General features: G+C 41.7%; 2 protein-coding genes across 2 annotated transcripts in view; one reads left to right on the forward strand and one right to left on the reverse strand.

The window, feature by feature from the left end:
- Positions 1 to 17047, forward strand: part of LOC117409996 (solute carrier family 49 member 4-like) — a 38495-nt gene extending 21448 nt beyond the window's left edge. The window contains exons 7-9 of the mRNA XM_034016322.3: positions 674 to 804; positions 2617 to 2799; positions 10567 to 17047. Of these exons, the coding sequence (XP_033872213.1) occupies positions 674 to 804; positions 2617 to 2799; positions 10567 to 10682 (430 nt within the window). The 3' untranslated portion in view covers positions 10683 to 17047. The remainder of the gene's footprint in view (positions 1 to 673; positions 805 to 2616; positions 2800 to 10566) is intronic.
- Positions 17048 to 18645: 1598 nt separating this feature from the next.
- LOC117412131 (semaphorin-5B-like) overlaps positions 18646 to 22052 on the reverse strand; it is a 78444-nt gene continuing 75037 nt past the window's right edge. The window contains 1 exon segment of the mRNA XM_059031335.1: positions 18646 to 21303. Within this exon segment, the coding sequence (XP_058887318.1) occupies positions 21151 to 21303 (153 nt within the window). The 3' untranslated portion in view covers positions 18646 to 21150.

The following is a 22052-nucleotide window of genomic DNA, read 5'->3' on the forward strand; positions in this document are numbered from 1 at the left end:
CATCAGCACCACTAATCGATGTCATCTTCAGCTGCCAGGATTATTATTATTATTCATTTATATCTTTGAAAGATAGGCTGTAACAGGTGGCTTAGTGCAGGCGTTTGGGTGGCACAGTGGACTTAACATCCAGTCAGCGATGTCAAATACATTGTTATTCTCCACCCCACTCCCTACCTTGTCTTTACTTGGGAGGGTCCAATCCAAATACATGTCCAATGCTTTAGAAACCCCACCACTGCCATTAACCAGTTGCGCTCAGTACACTGAAGAAAGCGTTAAACTGAAATGTGTCCTCAGAATCTGCCGCCACAGGTCTCTGTTCACCTGTTGGGTTGTAATTGGAGGTTTCTCAGCGCTGGGTTCTGTGGTTTGCTGTGGCTTGAGTTTTCGTTATTTAGAAACACATTAAAAGCAGAAAAAGTGAATGCTGTGAAATCTGTGCAGGAGAACCAATTATTTTGACCTGCAGTGATGTGAACATGATGATAATTTACTTACCACTGCCACTGTTGAATCCTGTCTGTCATCTGATCTGTTTTGTGGTGAAATGATTTTTAGAAATATAAAAATTACAACTTGGCGGTCCAGCATATTAAACTCTTCTTGTTTGGGAGCTGTTATTTTTTTTGCTGCCAGATTATTTTTTGGGTTGTGTTTTTCCCTGGCTCAGGTTTGCAGACTCTATGAGGGGCATGCTGAAGCTCATCTTGCTGCTGATGTTCTCCGGAGCCACTCTGTCGTCTACCTGGCTCACCCTCACCTGCCTCCCAGACAGCGGCTCTCACCTGCCTTTAACCACAGGTAAGCAGGACAGCAGCGGCGTCCGCACACAGGCTTTCAACGCTGGATACCGAGAAGGGAAACGTTTCACTAGCACCAGGAAGCAAGAACATATAGAAAAAGAAATCGAAGATGTTAATTGCATGTCAGGAGTTTTGTAAATGTACATGTAATGGAGAACTATTGCTTTGTTGGATCACCATAAAAAGACCCTTTTTATGTGAGTTCCCTCATCTGGATAGACTGGAGCATGTAATGTAATTCTGCCGGTCTAATTGCCTGTTGAGAGCTACACCAGTGCAAAGGGAATTCAATGTTAGTTAAAGCGATTAGCTACTGTATCATAAATAACAAGACTGTCTGCCCTCGGCCTCATCCAAGTTACTTTCCCAGTTTTAAAACATCTATTTTCAGAAGCCTGGTTTTATTTGAGATTTTAGTGTTTTAAAAGGTTTTATTTCAAGGCAAGAGATCCTTATCTGCAGATTGTTAATGTAGGCCTCCTTACACATATATAAAAAATTGATTTGAATGTTTATTTTTATGTGAACAGTTGTGGTTTCACTGAATAGTCTGCTTGTCCCTTCAGAGATTCTTCCTATGGCTATTAAGTACAGCAGGTTTTTTTATTTTTTATCCTCTCTTCCATTTTTATAACAGCCAGTTGTACTGTGAGAAGTAATATCTTTCTAATCAGGAACAGTTGAGTGAGTCAGCAGGAAATAAAATGACATTGAGATACCAGTGAATGATACTAGACTGTCAACTTTAGTGACTATAATTCTCCCTGAACACTGAAGTGAACCACAGAGTTGAAATGTAGTCTGGGTTTATGTTAAATTAATTATAGATTCTCCAAAACCTCTTCAGCTTTGAAATTGGAAACATTTCACATTTTTGAAGAAGAGAGAGAGAGAGAGAGACATGTTATTATAACACAGACCCCATCCTGTTTGGCTTTACCTCGCAGAGTTATTATTATTATTATTATTATTATTATTATTATTATTATTAGTTTATTTAGCAGACGTCTTTATCCAAGGCGACTTACAGAGACTAGGGTGTGTGAACTATGCATCACTTACAATAATCTCACACGAAAGACGGAGCACAAGGAGGTTCAGTGACTTGCTCCATGATCTGCTGCACTGCATGTGTTGTACGGTAATGCAGTATATTGACAAACAAGATGTTAGATGAAACTGTCTACTTGATTGGAGTTTCTTTAACTTTGCATAGTTTTATGGTTTAAATACGTAGTTTGTTTTTGGTTCGATCTGTGAATGGTCCACGGGCCAATCCCCAGCTGGAAACTAATTGTTTGGGGGTTTAGAACGAAACAAGTATGTTTCCCAGCAGGAAATGTGTGCTGGCACTGTACCATTGCATTCAACTCAACGGGTTATGTGAAAAGGGAGCCATGTGCTCTGCATCTGTACAGAGCTTTTTTGCACGCTGCATGCATGTTATGTTTTGATCTGCAGCATCAGAGGGGAATATTGGAAGATGCAAACAAACTGCGAGCAGCAGAAAGCTGTCTGTTGTATGAACCGAGTCGGGTTCCCCAGCGCTGCAGTGATCAAGAAATCTGTCAGACAGAAACATAAACATTGCTTTAGGAGATTATTATTATTATTATTATTATTATTATTATTATTATTATTATTATTATTGTACTGAACCAGTATAGGTAGTTGTATTAACATTAAATTAATGTGAGATGTGTTTTTTACTTTTCACCTTGGTGATAAACAATCATTAGACTGTTATCAGGGATTTTAAAAGCGGTTTCATTTCCTGCTTCTTTATGGACTTTTCTTTTTTGCTTTGCAGCTACTCTGTACACCTCGTGTATCCTAGTGGGAATATTCATTATCAGCAGCGTGCCAATGTTCTTCGAGCTCTTCATTGAAACGGTCTATCCAGTGCCAGAGGGCATCACATGTGGGGTGGTCACCTTCCTAAGCAACCTCTTCATGGGAGCCTTGTTATTTTTCTTAACGTTTTATCACACAGGTAAGAACCATGTTTAATTGCTTGTACAATCTCTGCATGTATGTAATAATAATAATAAAAGGTTTCTAAATGTCATACCTTGAAATCAGTAAGAACATAAGAACGTTTACAAACGAGAGGAGGCCATTCGGCCCATCTTGCTTGTTTGGTTGTTAGTAGCTTATTGATCCTAGAATCTCATCAAGCAGCTTCTTGAAGGATCCCAGGGTGTCAGCTTCAAGTGACTAACTTAGTGGAGTAAGTCACATTGGGTGGATGGATATACAGTGCCTTGCGAAAGTATTCGGCCCCCTTGAACTTTGCGACCTTTTGCCACATTTCAGGCTTCAAACATAAAGATATGAAACTGTAATTTTTTGTGAAGAATCAACAACAAGTGGGACACAATCATGGTGGAACGAAATTTATTGGATATTTCAAACTTTTTTAACAAATAAAAAACTGAAAAATTGGGCGTGCAAAATTATTCAGCCCCCTTAAGTTAATACTTTGTAGCGCCACCTTTTGCTGCGATTACAGCTGTAAGTCGCTTGGGGTATGTCTCTATCAGTTTTGCACATCGAGAGACTGAAATTTTTGCCCATTCCTCCTTGCAAAACAGCTCGAGCTCAGTGAGGTTGGATGGAGAGCATTTGTGAACAGCAGTTTTCAGTTCTTTCCACAGATTCTCGATTGGATTCAGGTCTGGACTTTGACTTGGCCATTCTAACACCTGGATATGTTTATTTGTGAACCATTCCATTGTAGATTTTGCTTTATGTTTTGGATCATTGTCTTGTTGGAAGACAAATCTCCGTCCCAGTCTCAGGTCTTTTGCAGACTCCATCAGGTTTTCTTCCAGAATGGTCCTGTATTTGGCTCCATCCATCTTCCCATCAATTTTAACCATCTTCCCTGTCCCTGCTGAAGAAAAGCAGGCCCAAACCATGATGCTGCCACCACCATGTTTGACAGTGGGGATGGTGTGTTCAGGGTGATGAGCTGTGTTGCTTTTACGCCAAAACATAACGTTTTGCATTGTTGCCAAAAAGTTCGATTTTGGTTTCATCTGACCAGAGCACCTTCTTCCACATGTTTGGTGTGTCTCCCAGGTGGCTTGTGGCAAACTGTAAACAACACTTTTTATGGATATCTTTAAGAAATGGCTTTCTTCTTGCCACTCTTCCATAAAGGCCAGATTTGTACAGTATACGACTGATTGTTGTCCTATGGACAGAGTCTCCCACCTCAGCTGTAGATCTCTGCAGTTCATCCAGAGTGATCATGGGCCTCTTGGCTGCATCTCTGATCAGTCTTCTCCTTGTATGAGCTGAAAGTTTAGAGGGACGGCCAGGTCTTGGTAGATTTGCAGTGGTCTGATACTCCTTCCATTTCAATATTATCGCTTGCACAGTGCTCCTTGGGATGTTTAAAGCTTGGGAAATCTTTTTGTATCCAAATCCAGCTTTAAACTTCTCCACAACAGTATCTCGGACCTGCCTGGTGTGTTCCTTGTTCTTCATGATGCTCTCTGCGCTTTAAACGGACCTCTGAGACTATCACAGTGCAGGTGCATTTATACGGAGACTTGATTAAACACAGGTGGATTCTATTTATCACCATTAGTCATTTAGGTCAACATTGGATCATTCAGAGATCCTCACTGAACTTCTGGAGAGAGTTTGCTGCACTGAAAGTGAAGGGGCTGAATAATTTTGCATGCCCAATTTTTCAGTTTTTTATTTGTTAAAAAAGTTTGAAATATCCAATAAATTTCGTTCCACTTCATGATTGTGTCCCACTTGTTGTTGATTCTTCACAAAAAATTACAGTTTCATATCTTTATGTTTGAAGCCTGAAATGTGGCAAAAGGTCGCAAAGTTCAAGGGGGCCGAATACTTTCGCAAGGCACTGTAGCTAGATGGTAGTGGGATGTATTTGGAAAGTCTCCAGAAATGAGGATGGAAACTTTTTCAGTTTGTGAAGATTAAAATGAGATGAGTGATCTTCGCAGAGCTTAGTCTCGGATTTGAAATCTGATTTGACTACAGGCTCGCAGGTCTTAGTTCTAAGCTCATAGACCCTGTCTCTGTCTTTCTCTATCTGTATCGCTGTCACAGTTGTGACTTGAAGACTTTTGTAGAAACACTACTGTATGTTCCTATTTTTAATGCTGAAACTCAACAGTGCAGTCCTGTTATAAAACTACAAATAGGATTGACTAAGTGAAGTTTTCAGTATAAACGGCTTCCTTTGTCCTTCTGAATAGCTCATTGTTAAGGATATAGCTGAAGCACTGGATGCCAACCCAGGCAACATTAATGGTCCTGTCAGCACCTCTTGTGAAGGTGTGCCTGAGACCCCACAGTCTGACAGACAGCTGGGCATGTCCCTGCTGAGCTTGGCATGGAATAGCACCCCTCCACTGTGAGAGGCCCTGCATTGTCTTCAGAGCAATCCTCCCACCCGAACCAAGCCCCACACCTAACCTGACACCAGTTCTTGAGTGAGCACAGAATCACCCCCCCCGGCTTCCTGCAGCCCAGGCCACGTGGGAAAGCTTTGTGAGAGGCAGAGACATTCAGCGAGTCTTCATCCCCCTGGCTTCCTGCAGCCCAGACCACGTGGGAAAGCTTTGTGAGAGGCAGAGACATTCAGAGAGTCTTCATCCCCCCGGCTTCCTGCAGCCCAGACCACGTGGGAAAGCTTTGTGAGAGGCAGAGACATTCAGCGAGTCTTCATCCCCCCGGCTTCCTGCAGCCCAGGCCACGTGGGAAAGCTTTGTGAGAGGCAGAGACATTCAGCGAGTCTTCATCCCCCCGGCTTCCTACAGCCCAGACAACATGGGAAAGCTTTGTGAGAGGCAGAGACATTCAGCGAGTCTTCATCCCCCCGGCTTCCTGCAGCCCAGGCCACGTGGGAAAGCTTTGTGAGAGGCACAGACATTCAGCGAGTCTTCATCCCCCTGGCTTCCTGCAGCCCAGGCCACGTGGGAAAGCTTTGTGAGAGGCAGAGACATTCAGCGAGTCTTCATCCCCCTGGCTTCCTACAGCCCAGACCACGTGGCCACGTGGGAAAGCTTTGTGAGAGGCAGAGACATTCAGCGAGTCTTCATCCCCCTGGCTTCCTGCAGCCCAGGCCACGTGGGAAAGCTTTGTGAGAGGCAGAGACATTCAGCGAGTCTTCATCCCCCCGGCTTCCTACAGCCCAGACCACGTGGCCACGTGGGAAAGCTTTGTGAGAGGCAGAGACATTCAGCGAGTCTTCATCCCCCTGGCTTCCTGCAGCCCAGGCCACGTGGGAAAGCTTTGTGAGAGGCAGAGACATTCAGCGAGTCTTCATCCCCCTGGCTTCCTACAGCCCAGACCACGTGGCCACGTGGGAAAGCTTTGTGAGAGGCAGAGACATTCAGCGAGTCTTCATCCCCCTGGCTTCCTGCAGCCCAGACCACGTGGGAAAGCTTTGTGAGAGGCAGAGACATTCAGCGAGTCTTCATCCCCCCGGCTTCCTGCAGCCCAGGCCACGTGGGAAAGCTTTGTGAGAGGCAGAGACATTCAGCGAGTCTTCATCCCCCCGGCTTCCTGCAGCCCAGACCACGTGGGAAAGCTTTGTGAGAGGCAGAGACATTCAGCGAGTCTTCATCCCCCCGGCTTCCTGCAGCCCAGACCACGTGGGAAAGCTTTGTGAGAGGCAGAGACATTCAGCGAGTCTTCATCCCCCCGGCTTCCTGCAGCCCAGACCACGTGGGAAAGCTTTGTGAGAGGCAGAGACATTCAGCGAGTCTTCGTAGTGTGGTGCCCTGCTCCTCTGACCTTTGAACCTTCAGCTGGCAGCCCACTATAAACACACCCAGTAGGATGCTAATAAATCTGTGTTGAACTGTGGCTATTTATAACCCTGCACAATACACTGTTCTCCCCTTTCTGTGATGTAATGGTACAGCTGTTACATGTGTGCCTTATTACTGTCCTGCTCTTCTCCATTTGCTTAACACTTTGAGTCTTCAAACACGAGTGTTAAATTACTTAAATATATATGTAACAAGTAAGTTTGAATTATACTGTACATCCCCCATGACATTCATACACTGGGAAAGGCAGAGCGCTTCCTCAGTAAAATTCCAGATTCGGTTTCTCTCAAGAAAACCGTGTCCTTACAAAGTTTCATCCCAGTTGGAAGTGCATGTTCTCCAGATGGATATGGAACATGTAAATGTTGTTATTTGATTGCACTGCAATGGGCCTCTCTCTGACCCTCCTGTAGCAGCCTCCTGGGGTTCTCAATTCACAGGGAAAACAGCGATGGGGCTGAATGGGTCTGACCAGAATGAGAGACACTTTTAAAAGCTGAAAAAGCACATTAAAATATAATTTCATCTCAGCGCAGGTATTTTCCTGTCTCTGTTATCAGCTCTGTACTGTGCGGTCTTGCAGCTCCGTGAGCACAGAGGCGCTTCAGAGCTCATTTCTGTGTCTGACTGCCTTTTCATGTCTACAGCACCACTGACATGCTTTCTTAGGGCTGTGTGCTTGTGCAGGAACTGGTGAGCATAACACATTGGAGCTTTTATACTGTCATTCCTTGGGCATCCCTTTACTAACATTAGACTGCTGTTTTGAATAAATTGTAAAATTTCTCTGCCTGGAAGACCATTACAAATTATTGAAAAACGAATTCACTGTCCTGATGGCGTAACATGAGAACCTTCACATGACAGCATTGTCGGCACATGACAACGACAAAAAAAAACAAACATTGTTGCCTGTCTAAAAACGAGAACTGCAGATTAATTTGTTAGACATCTTTTAAAAATTCATTATGTAAATTATGCATAATTATGTGCGCTGAAGGATTCAACATTCGCCTGTAAATGTTTATTAAAAAGTTCAGGCTGCTCTTTTTTGACAACACATTACCTTTAATAACATGCAGGCCATTTAATCTGCATAAAAGCCTTTCTAATTATTTCAGTGCAGTATTGCATTCTGGGACTGCTCCGCGGTGACTTCTGATTGACGTTAGAGAGGACAGCGCATACGTAAAGAGCTTTAAACCCTTGGAGTCTAATTTGCAAGTTTCTTTTCTGCGTCCTCCTGACCCTTTGTCCCAGGTTCTAGCCGGAGCCGTTACTCAACCCTAGCCCTTATGAATGATGGATTTCCCCAGGCAGCACGGCGAGTGAAACTTTGAATCTGATCCTCCACGCGGCAATGCTTAGCATTCTGTGACCACGGCAAACCCGTTCACGTCTGAATCTCCATTTAAATTGCTGTGATTCCAGCTCCCGTACGCCAGAGACAAAGCACCAAGATAAACAGCACTCTATTAACCCGCTTTCACGCTCTTACAAAATGCTGAATGGATTATTGAACGTTGATTAATGGGTCGGGTTTCGAGCTATCGTAATGCAAGTCCTCCTTCACCCATGATTTATAAATGTGAATTCTGGGAGCCCTTTCCAGGTATTCATTTCAGGTGCCAGCTGTGTGAAATGGAATTTATAGCTTTGCATGTATAAACCGACAAACTGGCCACCAACTAGCAAAGGATGCAGCTGTTCATTGCGTAGTCTGCATGTTACCCCTACTGCTGCTACTCATGCAGTAATAGAATAGCTGCAAGATATTCTCTCACTGTACTTTGGAAGATAATATAACATCGGAATCTGAATCTATGTGGTTGCAGGTATACCATCTAGTTATAACATTTTAATATGCTGTATTATACAATAGTGCAGTGCAGCAGTGTGGAGTAGTGGTTAGGGCTCTGGACTCTTGACCGGAGGGTTGTGGGTTCAATCCCAGGTGGGGGACACTACTGCTGTACCCCTGAGCAAGGTACTTTACCTATATTGCTCCAGTAAAAACCCAACTGTATAAATGGGTAAAAATAATGTGATATCTTGTAAGTCGCCCTGGATAAGGACGTCTGCTGAGAAATAAATAATAATATAATCAGTCATAACGTTAATCATAATAATAATAATAATCATGTCTTTCCTGTTGCCTCCCCCCCCCCCCCCCCCCCCAAAAAAAAACATTAAAAACTCTACTTGTATGAAAATGTGGTAGAATGTATTTCTTACCCTTTGCATGTTTCAAAACAATTGTTTAGAATGTCTGTGATTCTCACAAGGCTATCGATACAGCGGCTTGAAGGTGGCATAGCAGTATTATTATTATTATTATTATTATTTATTTCTTAGCAGACGCCCTTATCCAGGGCGACTTACAATCGGAAGCAAATACATTTCATGTATTTGGGGGCAGTGTGGAACAGGAGATTGCTCTGCTTCTATAAGCGACTCCTCCGTCCCGGAGAAAGTGTCAGAAGGCAACCAGAAGACAAATTCATGAGCTGTTGAAGGCACGTGAAGCTGATTGATTACAGAGCCTGAGAGAGTTTGCAAAGGACGAGCGTTCTGAGCAACCGTGGATATTTCACTCCTTGTTCCTCATCGGCAGAGTGGACGGGCTGCTTTGTTTCAGGCTGCAGATGCCTTATCTGCTAATCTGCTTATCTTCAAATATAATGGGTGTCACTGGGGACAGGACGTTTTCCGACAGGTTTATCACAGTGATTCCCTTTTTAATACCGCAGAGGAGCAGACTATATACAGTGATCACATGGCACAGGAACGTGTTTAAAAACATGCTGTCTGAAGCTCTGATGAGCTGAACTCTTTGTGACTGTACTGGGGTCCAGACTGGGCCTTGTGAATGTAAAGATGTTGTCCTCCTGGTCATGCTAAAAGCCACGATACCTTGGAACGCTTTTTTATTGTGTGTCTGAACTTGCTGTCTGTGTGTGTGTTTGTGCTTCTGTAAATGTAGCCATGTGCAGACGCCTCTGTCCTCCCGATATCCTGAAAAGATACCCAGCACACAAAAGGCTACGATCCCTTAGGGCCCTGAGCAGATGCACTGATCACACAAAGAAAGGGCCATGCTACCTTCTCAATTAAGTTCACTTTGACATTGTAACAAATATAAAGAAGAACATCAATCTGTCGTGCCATCCAGTACACTATTAAGTAAATTAAGTCAGCTGTACATTTTAATTCTTCTCCCAAATGGATTAAAAAAAAAAAGGCAGTTGGCATGCAGCCCAAGTGTCCATACTTCCACTTCTTCCATATCCTTCAGAAAGCATTGATGAAACAACTGCAGTATCCAGAAATACGTAGAACTACAAACTGACGAATTTTATTCATTTATATGACTAAAATGTGTTAAGAGCTTGCTAAATGCACTGGCTAGACAGCACTGATGAAAATCATTTCCTAATATACCTGAAACCTTATCTCACATGCATGGAAAGAGCACTGCAATGTGCATTTAAAAAAAAAAAAAATTACAAAGAAATGTTCCGGAAACAGTCAATTCTGATGCCTTTTTTTAAAAGCTTCAAAGCGACATTAACTTTCAGAGTGTATCTGGAAGCAATGCCGATTTCCCAGCCTCTGTCACTTTCTCTTTCCTGCTGTCATTTTCCACCCTGAAAAGCCAGGTATCTGCGAAACAAAATCCATAATGGGAATTTGAAGTTGTTCATTTTTGGGCCACATGGATAATTTCCAAGAGGAAATGAAGCACGAATCAGCAGAATTAAGTTTCAGAACAGCCTTTGAGACAGAAACAACTTGTGATGATTTCTGTCTAAGAATGACACAAAGATTATCTAACAGGTGTGACACAGAACATCCACTGAGCAGAGAGTGTGTGTGTGTGTGTGTGTGTACGTGTCCACAGGTCCTGCATTAACAGTGTTCCTTGATACTCTTTTCAGATTTGTCCTGGCTGAACTGGTGTCTCACAGGATCCTGTCTCTTCAGCCTTCTCCTTATCCTCCTCTTCAGGGAATCGTATGACAGGCTCTATCTCGATGTTTTTGTGTCTGTTTAATGGAAGAAAGAACACACTTTTTTTTTTTTTTAAACATGAAAAGACTGGACATTTTTAATTAGGACACTTTGCTCTGAATTGCACAATTAACAGAGGGGAGAAGGTACCTGGGAGCTTGTTATTTTCTGTTGGTGAAGTTGAGTATTTCCTCTTTTTGTTGCACTGTTGGTTTTTAGTTTTTTAATGTTTTTTTAAATTCAGAAACCTTTCTACACATTCAAATAATGAAGCTAAGCTTTTGTTACATGGAAGTTTAGCTCCCCAATGCTTACTGCATTTACTTTATTACCTGTAATCTACTGATATTGTGCAGAGGAAATGAAAGTATAGATAAGTCATCATCATAACCCTAATAATAATACGCCATGTACATGCAGCTGCAGGGCTTTCCCTGAGCCACGTACTGTGTGGACTTTGAGCACATCGTTAGGACTCGAGTGTCAAAACCAGTAGGATTTTCAGGTACTGGAAACAGGGTGGACAACCAGTGTGACCTCACTTCCTGTATGTTCCACATGATTAGGAAGCACAGTATTGTATAAGACTTGACTCCATGGAGGGAGGCTCAGGCTCTGTGTGAACAAGGCGCAGTACATGGCTTTTCAGACCGCTAAGCTGCTGGCTAGCGGATGCACACGGTAGAGAAGGGGAGTGAATCTGGACTGCAGTAACCCATGAGTGTATTATTGATGATGTGAAACCGTGCAAAGGAAGCTGCTGTAGAATCCCATACCCCCATGTCTGTACTTGATCACAGTGAAATCACCTCAGCATCAATCTCTATGGTTACTGCTCTTGATAAATGCGAGGCCATGTGCTTCAAGCCCGGGACTGGTTCAGATAGAATCGTTCTGTACTGTGTTCCCTTCATGTATGTTTTACAATTGATTGAGTAGAACAAAGAGGACCAGCTCTGTAGAAACAATAATTGCATTCTATAGAATACTGGAATCTTCAGCGCAGTCTTCTGTTTGAAATTATTACATTGGCAGCGCAATCTTCTGTTTGAAATGGTTACAGAGGCTTTGCAATGTAATGAGCCATCAAGCCCTATAGTGAGCTGGTCAAATGCATTGAAATTAATTACTGCACTTTCACCAAAGTCCCCACAAAGGGAATCCATTCATAACATAATATCACATTTCTTAACCTAATCTGTCAGTTATTTTGTTAACAGGCAATTCATTTGTAAGGCTCATGTTAAATATTCTTAACCTTTTTGTTTGAATCTATACCATGTTGAAAATTGTTTTAAATATGTAGAAAGAAAACAAAAATGTGTTTTTGTTTTCTGCTGTAAAGCAAACCATTGTGAAACAAGAATAACAATATCCAGATCATTTTATTATCTTATTTTAAATACCGGTAGCGGTTACTAGAGTCTAGATCAGGGGTGGGCAATTCTGGTCTTGGAGGGCCGGTGTCCCTCCTGGTGTTTGTTCCAACTGACCAATTAAGCTTATAATAAACACTTAATTGGTGCAATTAAGTAATTTAGGGCACAGTTGGAACAAAAACCAGGAGGGACACCGGCCCTCCAGGACCGCAATTGCCCACCCCTAGTCTAGATAGTAAGAATCTAGTAGTGCAATACGTAGGGCTTACCAGCAGAGGGCTCTCAACATGCAACTTGTACTTGGTTTGTAAGCAAGACGCTACAAAATGCATTGAGACCTTGTGTGTCTAAAGCAGTTCTAGATTGCATGAAATAGAGCAGCGGTTCCGGTGTCTGTTTTAATTGATTCAATAAAATCCCACATGCATTGTTTAGGTTCCTTTTGATTCCTTTTCCTTACAAATTACTGGAAATAAGTTGGGGGTTTGAAAGTTATACTGGTACTGCACAAAAACATTTTACAAACATTGCTTTTGTTCTTTTATTTGTGCTCATCACTAACAGGTGATGAGATCTCAATATTAACATGTGTGCTGTAGTGACCACTAACAGGGTTGAGGAAGACGGTCTCGGGGAGACCTGGTCTATCCGGCAGTTTGCAAAGAGGGAGTTTACTTCTTGTGCTGCTGAACATCTGTAGTTGTGAATTTTGGTATAAATTTCCACACAGAATTTTGCTTTTTTCAAAAGGCCCCAATGTGACAGAGCAATAGTTAGGTAAATAAATCAATCAATAAATCAATAAGCTGCCTGTGCACATCCTGAATCGGAACGTGCTGGTGAGGCTGCTGCTGGAGACGCCAGTAGCTTGGAGCTGGCAGGGATTTCAAGGACAAAGATCTGCGGCAATTGATAGTGGCTGCCTTGCCAGATCCATTAAATACCTGATACTGACAATGTCAAATGCTTAGAGGATCTTGAATTGTATTCCTGGCGTGGACAGAAGCCATTGGAACCCTTCTTCCAGGCTGCCTCGCTCTGTCAGAAGGCACGATTTCAAGGCAGATTCATTTGTTGTCCATAGTAGACCTCAGGGTGGGTTGCTCTCCAGAATTCAGTGTCATTGGGGATTGAGTTCAATAATCAGAGCTCAGCTCTCCTCAGGCTCGCCTGACTTCACTTCAAAACAAAAGGATGCATTTTTCTATCTTTCTTTTGTTTTGAAGTTTATTGGCTTTCTTCGCAATTGTTTTGCTTTCTGAAGTCCAGATGTATTTGGTGCTCTGGGACTGATCTGTCACTTCAATCCCCCGAATCCTAGGAAGAGAAAAAGGAGGAATTTACACAATGATTAGAATCCAGGACTTTGCAGCTGTGGATGATGTCAGGAAGGACTTTCAGTTGCTTTTAATAAAATGCAGTTTTGATGCCAAAGTGCAAGCGCTTTGTTTACTTCAGCTATCTGACAAGAGTAGTTTTATTATTTTAATTGAATTAATTTTGCTAACTCCATTCTGGAGTGAATGCTTTTATTTGACTCCAATTGCATTGATACACTTTAAAGTTAAAAACAGTGAATTTGTTTGAACACTCGTTGGGTTCTGGTCTGGTCGTGCTCCACACTCGTAATGAAAGATCCCAAGTGGCAGCGAAATGCAAATCAGCACAGATCACATTGATGCTGTTGTTGCGCTAAGACTTGCGCAGATCACATTGATGCTGTTGTTGTGCTAAGACTTGCGCAGATCACATTGATGCTGTTGTTGCAGTCAGACTTGTGCAGATCACATTGATGCTGTTGTTGTGCTAAGACTTGTGCAGATCACATTGATGCTGTTGTTGCGCTCAGACTTGCGCAGATCACATTGATGCTGTTGTTGCGTTCAGACTTGCGCAGATCACATTGATGCTGTTGTTGTGCTAAGACTTGCGCAGATCACATTGATGCTGTTGTTGCAGTCAGACTTGCGCAGATCACATTGATGCTGTTGTTGCGCTCAGACTTGCGCAGATCACATTGATGCTGTTGTTGCGTTCAGACTTGCGCAGATCACATTGATGCTGTTGTTGTGCTAAGACTTGCGCAGATCACATTGATGCTGTTGTTGTGCTAAGACTTGTGCAGATCACATTGATGCTGTTGTTGCGCTCAGACTTGCGCAGATCACATTGATGCTGTTGTTGCGTTCAGACTTGCGCAGATCACATTGATGCTGTTGTTGTGCTAAGACTTGCGCAGATCACATTGATGCTGTTGTTGCAGTCAGACTTGCGCAGATCACATTGATGCTGTTTGCGCTCAGACTTGCGCAGTCCTCGTGTTTCTGTCAAACCAAAGGCTGTCCTCTCTGTGAGATGCTCTGGAAAGAGCTGCATAACGATTAACGCACAAAGGAATTGAAACCACAGACGCTCCTGTTCAAGCTGTTTAAACACAATGAGGGTGTTTCATTAACGCGGTGTAATTTTATAAAAAATAAAAAAGGCAAGTGATTTTGGTTCACTCACATGGCTTTAATTCAGCAAGACAATTGGAAACAAAACCAATATGTCCTGAGAGTTAAAGTAATTATTCCAAGCAGGGAAGCGGAAATCCACTTGTCAAATGAGGCTGCTGAGGTCTTTGATCATGCACTGAGTTTTTATTTAATTTGCAGTATACTCTCCTCTGCCCGACTTCTCCCGATTTTATCCTTTTTTTTTGTTTGTTTGGTTTTTAAATTAAAAGCTGCTAGATTTAGATTAGCTTATTTAAACAGTACTGGTTGGTTTTATGCAGAATTCAGAGAATTTTGTTTTGGTTATAAACCTAATAAAAAAAAAAAAAAAAAGTATAGCAATTGTATTTTATAATTTCAGGTGGGGAATGTCTTTGTCATTTGTTTTTAGGGTTCAATAGTTCTGCTTACTGAGGATGGCTTCATTTGTATAACACATCTAGTATAACGGGATCATTTCTGCAGTCACTGCTCTGCTACTGCCCTTTATTGTGCGGACTTGGGACTGAACCACACTTAATTAAGATTAGATTTTAATCTCAGGCCTTGGGTTAAGAATCGCTTGGTTACAGTAGAACTCGTTCTTTATGAAAGCAGATTCCTCGCTCACTTGTCTGGTTAAAAGGGAAGTGTATCACTTTGTGGTAGCATTTAGTGAGGATACACTTTTTATCTGTGGATTTGCACACTTTTTTTTTGGGGGGTGTGTTTTTTATTTTAATTTTATCTTGGCGAGAGCCGAGTTCAAAACAGCCTGAAGTTTTAACATCTACTCTCGTGTAATGGAAATCATTATTTAATATTTATCACTTGACTGCTGCCTGTTTTTTTTTTGTTTTGTTTGTTTAACGATTTCAGTATATCTGAAGCCACATTGTGGGGCAGTGTGAGTGTTGCTGAAAGCTTTCATCTCTGTATTTGTGTGAAGTAATCTGTACTGTGCAGGTTGAGCGTTGGGTTGTTAAATCATCTTCGTTGCTTCTTTGCTTGATGTCTGATGTCAATTCAGTCTTGACATGAGATGTATCTGACCTTTCATAGCAGAGCACTCAGGCACATTTAAGAGCATTAAAATCATTAAGCACTGAGGAAGAGTTAGGCTTGTGCTAGAATGGAATCTGCATTTTACAGTTTCAAAATAATTGCATCTTGCCCTTCTACCAGACTCGTAAAAATCCAATGTGACCAACATTGCAAGTATTTGAATAGACTTGCGTTGCTACTGAACTAAAATGAAATGCATTTTATGTATTGCTGTCCCTGGCTGATCTGCATTGCTAAACAGAATTACAAATACAAGGGAATCTGTTGAAATATATACATTTCTTTGGCTGCACTTAAACACAAGCATGTTTAGGGTAAAAAAAAAAAAAAAATCTTAAACACCAAGATCTCATTAATCCGCAGTGCAGGGGTGAGTCATTGTGAAGCCCAATTCCATTCACTTAGTGGGTAATTTGTCACCGTGCCCACATTTACACATATTAGTTAAGAAAAGTGGCTGGTGGCAGTTTCTAAAATGCTGACCCAGGCTGGTTACAGAATTACTGACGGAGGCTTTTGCATTATGGGAGCAGCGGGGGGAAAATACCCGGCTGTGAAACCTGGCAAACAGCTTGGAGCCAGCTTCCCAACAACATGAGACGTCACGGCCCTGCTGTTGGGAAGCTGGGTTTCTGTGCTTTTAATGTCAAACGCTACACATCTGAGCTCATTATTGGGCATCGGTTTGTTTGTACATTTCTTGACTGTTTTTATTTCAATAAAAGGACATCTCACTGGCTCAAAAAAACATAAAGGCCTTGCATTACTGAAAGGCTGCTGTTGTGAATATAACATATTATTTAGACCCTTATTGAGACTGCGGGTTCACTGTGTCCTGTCTTTACAGAGTTTAAATCAAGCAGAACTCTACCACCCCAATGAAAGCGTCTGTCACTGATCGAAGGGTTTCAGTAAAAATACTTCCAAACTCTGCTAGCTTTCTGCCATTAAGACGTGTCTATGTGCCCGACTTGCCTTTTAAAGTTTCCTTTCTTACTGGTTTTGTCCTTCCTTTTGGTTTTGTTTTGAGGTGTAGACAGTTTAGCATGTAAAGTATTTATTTGGTATCATGACTTCTAAATGATTTCTTTGTAAAGCTGTATAGACACAGGCTTTTAATTGTATTTGTAACTAACGCTAGAGAACAATCACTGTATGGGTTTAGGCTGCTGTTAAACCAGGAATAACTGACTCCCATTGCACTGCGGTTTGTGCTACTCCAGGCTTCACTAGAACAGCAGAGAGCTGGTTACCTGTAATGTACCTGGAGCCTGGACTGTACCACAGAGCTGTGCAGTGGGCTCTTTCCAGTCCTGCAAACTGTGTTCTTTGCATACGTTTACTGTGTGTTTTTATGTTGTTGAAAATGGTTCAATGTCTTCTGTGTAACATTCAGATTTATTTGCAATTTCATTATTTGCCTTTTTTGTGTTACATTTCTGTTGTTGCTGTTATGTACCATTTATGATTAAACAAAACAAAAAACAGCTTTTAGTAGAAATCTTGCTGCTATTGAATAAATGACACAACAGTGAAATTGACGCTGTGGTTTCAGGGTAAGTTGACATGAAAATGCAAAAGCGGTGGTAAGCATACGTGTCCTGGCTTGTCACTTTCTCTTCTGCTCAATATTATTTTGCCAACATCAGTGTTCTTCCATGTACTGTATATTGGGATGTGAATTTGGGTGGAATTAACTGACCTGCTGCATCCCATACTTTCCTCAAACAGGCTTTTAGGCATTCTGTGCATGAAGAATGCTGCCCTTGCAACTTGCTTCAGTCAAGCAGAAAAAGTTACTATCGGTTTTCACCGAACATATGAACGATGGAGATTGTGTCTTCATATTTGTATTTGAGGGGATGTTTTAAATGTCATTTTTAAATCCCACCCGTTCTGTTAGCCCCTCGAGTGGCTCAAGTGAGGGAGTAGCTCTTGGTATTTGCATGCCTTTGTCATTAAGGTGAATCTCCTAACGCGCTGCCCCATTCATCACTGCCTGTACAGACCATTCGTTCTGCTTTACCCACTACATGCTCTGCACAGATTCTCATTGAGATCTTTAACTCATTCTAAATATGCACTTTGTGTTAAGAAAATGGATTCCTTTTTTGAGCATGCACAGTGAAGAATAAAAACACTTGTTCCAATTCAAAACCATGTTGACATTTGGTACATGATTTTAAATTATAGCAAGGTTTTTTGGTTTTATTTTGGGGTTTTTTTTTCATAAAATTAAAATGAAGTATATTGAAAAGGGCCTGTCCAGAGTGTAGAGAGCAAGCTCTCGCCCGCTCCTGCAGGAACAGCTCTGCCTTTCAAAACGTCGAGGAGACGGATAACCTCCCCCTGCATGCTTATTGGGCACACTCCTCAGTATTTGTTTGGATAACTTAAGTTCTCATTTTAATGGAATTCCTGATTTATTCTTCTGATCTTCCAGCACGGTCAAGACATTTAGGATAAAGGACTGCATTGTTCAAGCTCTTGTCACAACTCATTGTCTTGGAACCTGATTTATATACATCTCTTATGAAACACTCACCTCTGCAATGGCTTCATTTCAGGATGAGTTGCCGGATACTGCATTCAATAGGAATGCGCCTTTCAGTTCATAAATAAATAAAGGTTTTTGCTTTAGATTTTCTTTTGACATTCATGTTCTATCTCCTTCCGAAGACCTACAGCGCTGCTATTTATATTTTTAAGACAAAAAAAACAGCTTGCTGTAGAGAATGGAAATGCTGTTGCGTTGTCATGCCTGTGGGAACAGCACTCCACCAATCACTGCTACGGACTGGTCAAGATTCCATCTGTGTGCACAGAACAAACAGCTCTTACTCCAACTGCATGAGGGGGCTTCTCTTACACAAAGTGACAGCATGCACAAGACATGTTCACTTCTAGTACTGACAAATACTTAGAAGAACTGATTCAGATCACCAATAGGAAGAACTAGGGCTCGCTGTAGAGTTAGAGTTGGGTTAGAATTAGGGTATCCAAAACGCATAAGGTTCAGACCTGGCTGTTGTTTTTTCTACAGCAGTACTGTAGAGTACATAGAACATGAACACAGGCAACGCAATGGTAAGAACACCATACGTACTTCAGCTGGCATCAAGGTTCTGTTTTATTATTCTTTACAATGTACAATATACAAAAATATAGAGTACCAAAAAAATTCACAGTGTCTAAAAGGCAGTGATTACTGTCTAGATCACATTATATTATTATCAAGCACTACCACCAAATCAATTGCATAGGAGGCACAGGGCCTTCAGTATGGAGTTCAGCAATGCTACTGCAGTGAGAACCACGGATCTGTTGTGTAATGTATCATCTTTCTATTAACACAGCAAGGGAGTGAGAGTCATGGTATACCCCAGGAACCAGACACACAGGTGACGGAGTGATAGTACAACCCAATTATTTATTTTAAATGTCTAGCCCTGGCTTCCCAATTATAACAAACAAAGGGGCTGTACGGATATGTGATGCTAAAGAAACAAGTTACAAAGAAATAAGATAAGCTTTTACTGGAAGATCCTTAAAATGTCGGTTCTGCTGAAAATGAGCATTTGGACATGCACTGTGCAATAACAGTGACCGCGCAGTCCAGCGCAAGTCAAGTGATTGTTCAGTGTAACAAAGGGAGAATAAAAAGTCGTTTTAATTTCTCATATTTAAAACAAAACATCACACATTAAAATAATAATAAAAAACCCCCACTGATTTATAATGAGGAATTGCATCCCTCACATCCGATAGGAGTTTGTCATATTGGAGAAGGAGAGCAGCCAGACCACTGAAGTACATTGAACCTGAATATTCTCACACAAGCAGTACTGCTGAACTCCATTTACAATCTCTGTGGTTGGTATTTACACAACTTCTGCACTTTGTACAACTATAAGGCATTTAAAACAGTGTTAACTATACAACACACATCTACATTAGACTAATTATATCAATGTCATTATGTTGTCAGTGAACAGTTCCTCCTATGTACAAATGCAATGGCAAGGTGAGGTTACCATGGTAACCAGTGCCGTGCTCAGTCACCAGGCATTAAAACATTTTTAAAAAACTAAAACCTGGAAATGCCCTAATAAAATGAAGCTAACTCACTGTACACAGAGTGTTTGTTTAAAAGCCATGTACTGCTTTCAATGCTGTTTTTGACACACATTATGGCCGAATGTAGTGCATGAATAGTTCATATAAGAGCGCAGTTGAGACTGTTGGGAACTGGAGGCGCATTATTCCCTTTTAGTTTGAGGTTCACAGAGGGTCGTACCGTGGCGTGTACATCTCACTGTGTGTTCTGTAGTGGCGTACATCTTCTCCTCAACCCCTGTCCCTCTAATCACTTCCCACATCTGCAGCTTCCACTGGTTCAGCATTCAGCCCACTTGATTACACATTTGTTTTCATTAATTCAAATCATGTTTGCAATCACTGTAGCATATTATTTCAGTCTGATTAATTGCATACTGTTCCCCCTTCATAATGTCAAGTCTCCCACATTTACCACTGCAATAATTCTGAATTATGAAAACTGCATAATCTGTTCACACACAAAACCACAATTAGGAATTAGAATTCACACGACCGAGTCAAGTTTAGGTTGACATTGCAGGAATAAAAAAAAAAAAAAAGGTTTAACCTTAATTACACAAACCGAGCTTCACTGGCTCTTCAGAAGACAGCATTAACCAGCTCAAGAGATTCCACCTGGAACGATGTGTCTGGAACAGCAACCCTTTCCTCCTTGCCTTAGAAACACAACGAGCTCTAAGCAATCAAATCTATTGTGTTTGGAGAAGGCTATTAGAAAGAGGAACCGGGGACACGCACGCAGCTCGAAAGAATATAATACAAAGGGTCAAAGTTGAGGCTTTTTTGGCAAATACCGTGGCATTGAAAACCATTCAACTTTTTTTGATTAGCTTTATTATTGAGCAATGGCAATTCTTCTTTACACTCAAAATCACACTGCAGTGAGCAAGCAGGGTTAACCTGGTGGGAAAGCCCCGGGCAGGGCATGGAAAAGGCTTCCAAGCTGCTGCTGTTTCAAGGCCTCTAAAATAAGTCAATATAACCCTTAACTCAGGAGCGGACGGCTCCCATCTTCAGTCCAACAGCCATCCTGAAAGTTTTAATAAAAAGAAGCAGCAGCTCCTCCAGGGCTGTCAGAGCAGTCCAATATTCATGCATTTTGTTTTCTTTGACAGAAGGGGAACATTATTCACGAAAAGTACCATCTTCAAATTGAGAAGTCCACAAGTGTAATATATTGTTCCTGTATCCATTTGTCCAGGCTATAGTCTGTTTGTACAGTTCCATACAGCCTTGAGCACTCCTGTCCCAATGAAGGAGGTACATTAAAATGCAGCCCCACAAGCCCTCATGAAGAAGTGGATGTGTTAAATGAAATGATAGAAATGTAAAGATCCAGTGCGCAGCAGGGGGTGTAGCGCTCTCAGCTGTTGGTGTAGGGAGAGGACTCGGGCTTGTAGTCGTATTTATATGTGTTAAATGAAATGATAGAAATGTAAAGATCCAGTGCGCAGCAGGGGGGGTAACGCTCTCAGCTGTTGGTGTAGGGAGAGGACTCGGGCTTGTAGTCGTATTTATTCACAGTCGCTGGGTAATAGGTGGTCGTGTAAACGTTGGTTTGTTGCAAAGGGGAGGGGTAAAAGTTAGACCTGTCATCTGGAATCAAATTGTTCTTGTTCAGAGTCTGTAACACAAGCAAAACAACAAAACAGTTGAACAAACTGCAGATTTCAATAGTCAGATTTCTAGTTAATCACAGAATTACTCATGGAAAGAAGGGACAGGCTGAGCTACCAAGCGAGAATGGTCAAGCGCACCAGCGTTTCCCCTTAGAAACCACCATCCTTCAGCAACATCCAGTACTGACGAGCATCTGTGCATCAACTCTGCCCCCTTTGTGAGGTCATGTGCTGTAATGGGTAGTGCATTTTACTTTGCATTGATACAGTACAAAGTATCAATATTGCTGTGAATGAAGGGGATTAGAAACTGGAAGCACTGTTTAGTTACGCCCTTTGTGACCATGCCATTATTTAGCCAAGTCCGTGTTACAGCCTTACATATACTTCAGCTTCATGGCTCAATTTATTGGTGCCGTCAAAGAAAATGACCTCAACAGACATCTGCTATTTTGATAAATGAGTGTATCTGACAACAGCTGGAAAACATTATTATTATTATTATTATTATTATTTATTTCTTAGCAGACGCCCTTATCCAGGGCGACTTACAATTGTTACAAGATATCACATTATACATATATCACATTATTTTACATACAATTACCCATTTATACAGTTGGGTTTTTACTGGAGCAATCTAGGTAAAGTACCTTGCTCAAGGGTACAACAGCAGTGTCCCCCACTGGGGATTGAACCCACAACCCTCCGGTCAAGAGTCCAGAGCCCTAACCACTACTCCACACTGCTGCAA

The sequence above is a fragment of the Acipenser ruthenus genome, chromosome 10, assembly GCF_902713425.1.
Source record: "Acipenser ruthenus chromosome 10, fAciRut3.2 maternal haplotype, whole genome shotgun sequence".
Lineage (NCBI taxonomy): Eukaryota > Metazoa > Chordata > Actinopteri > Acipenseriformes > Acipenseridae > Acipenser > Acipenser ruthenus.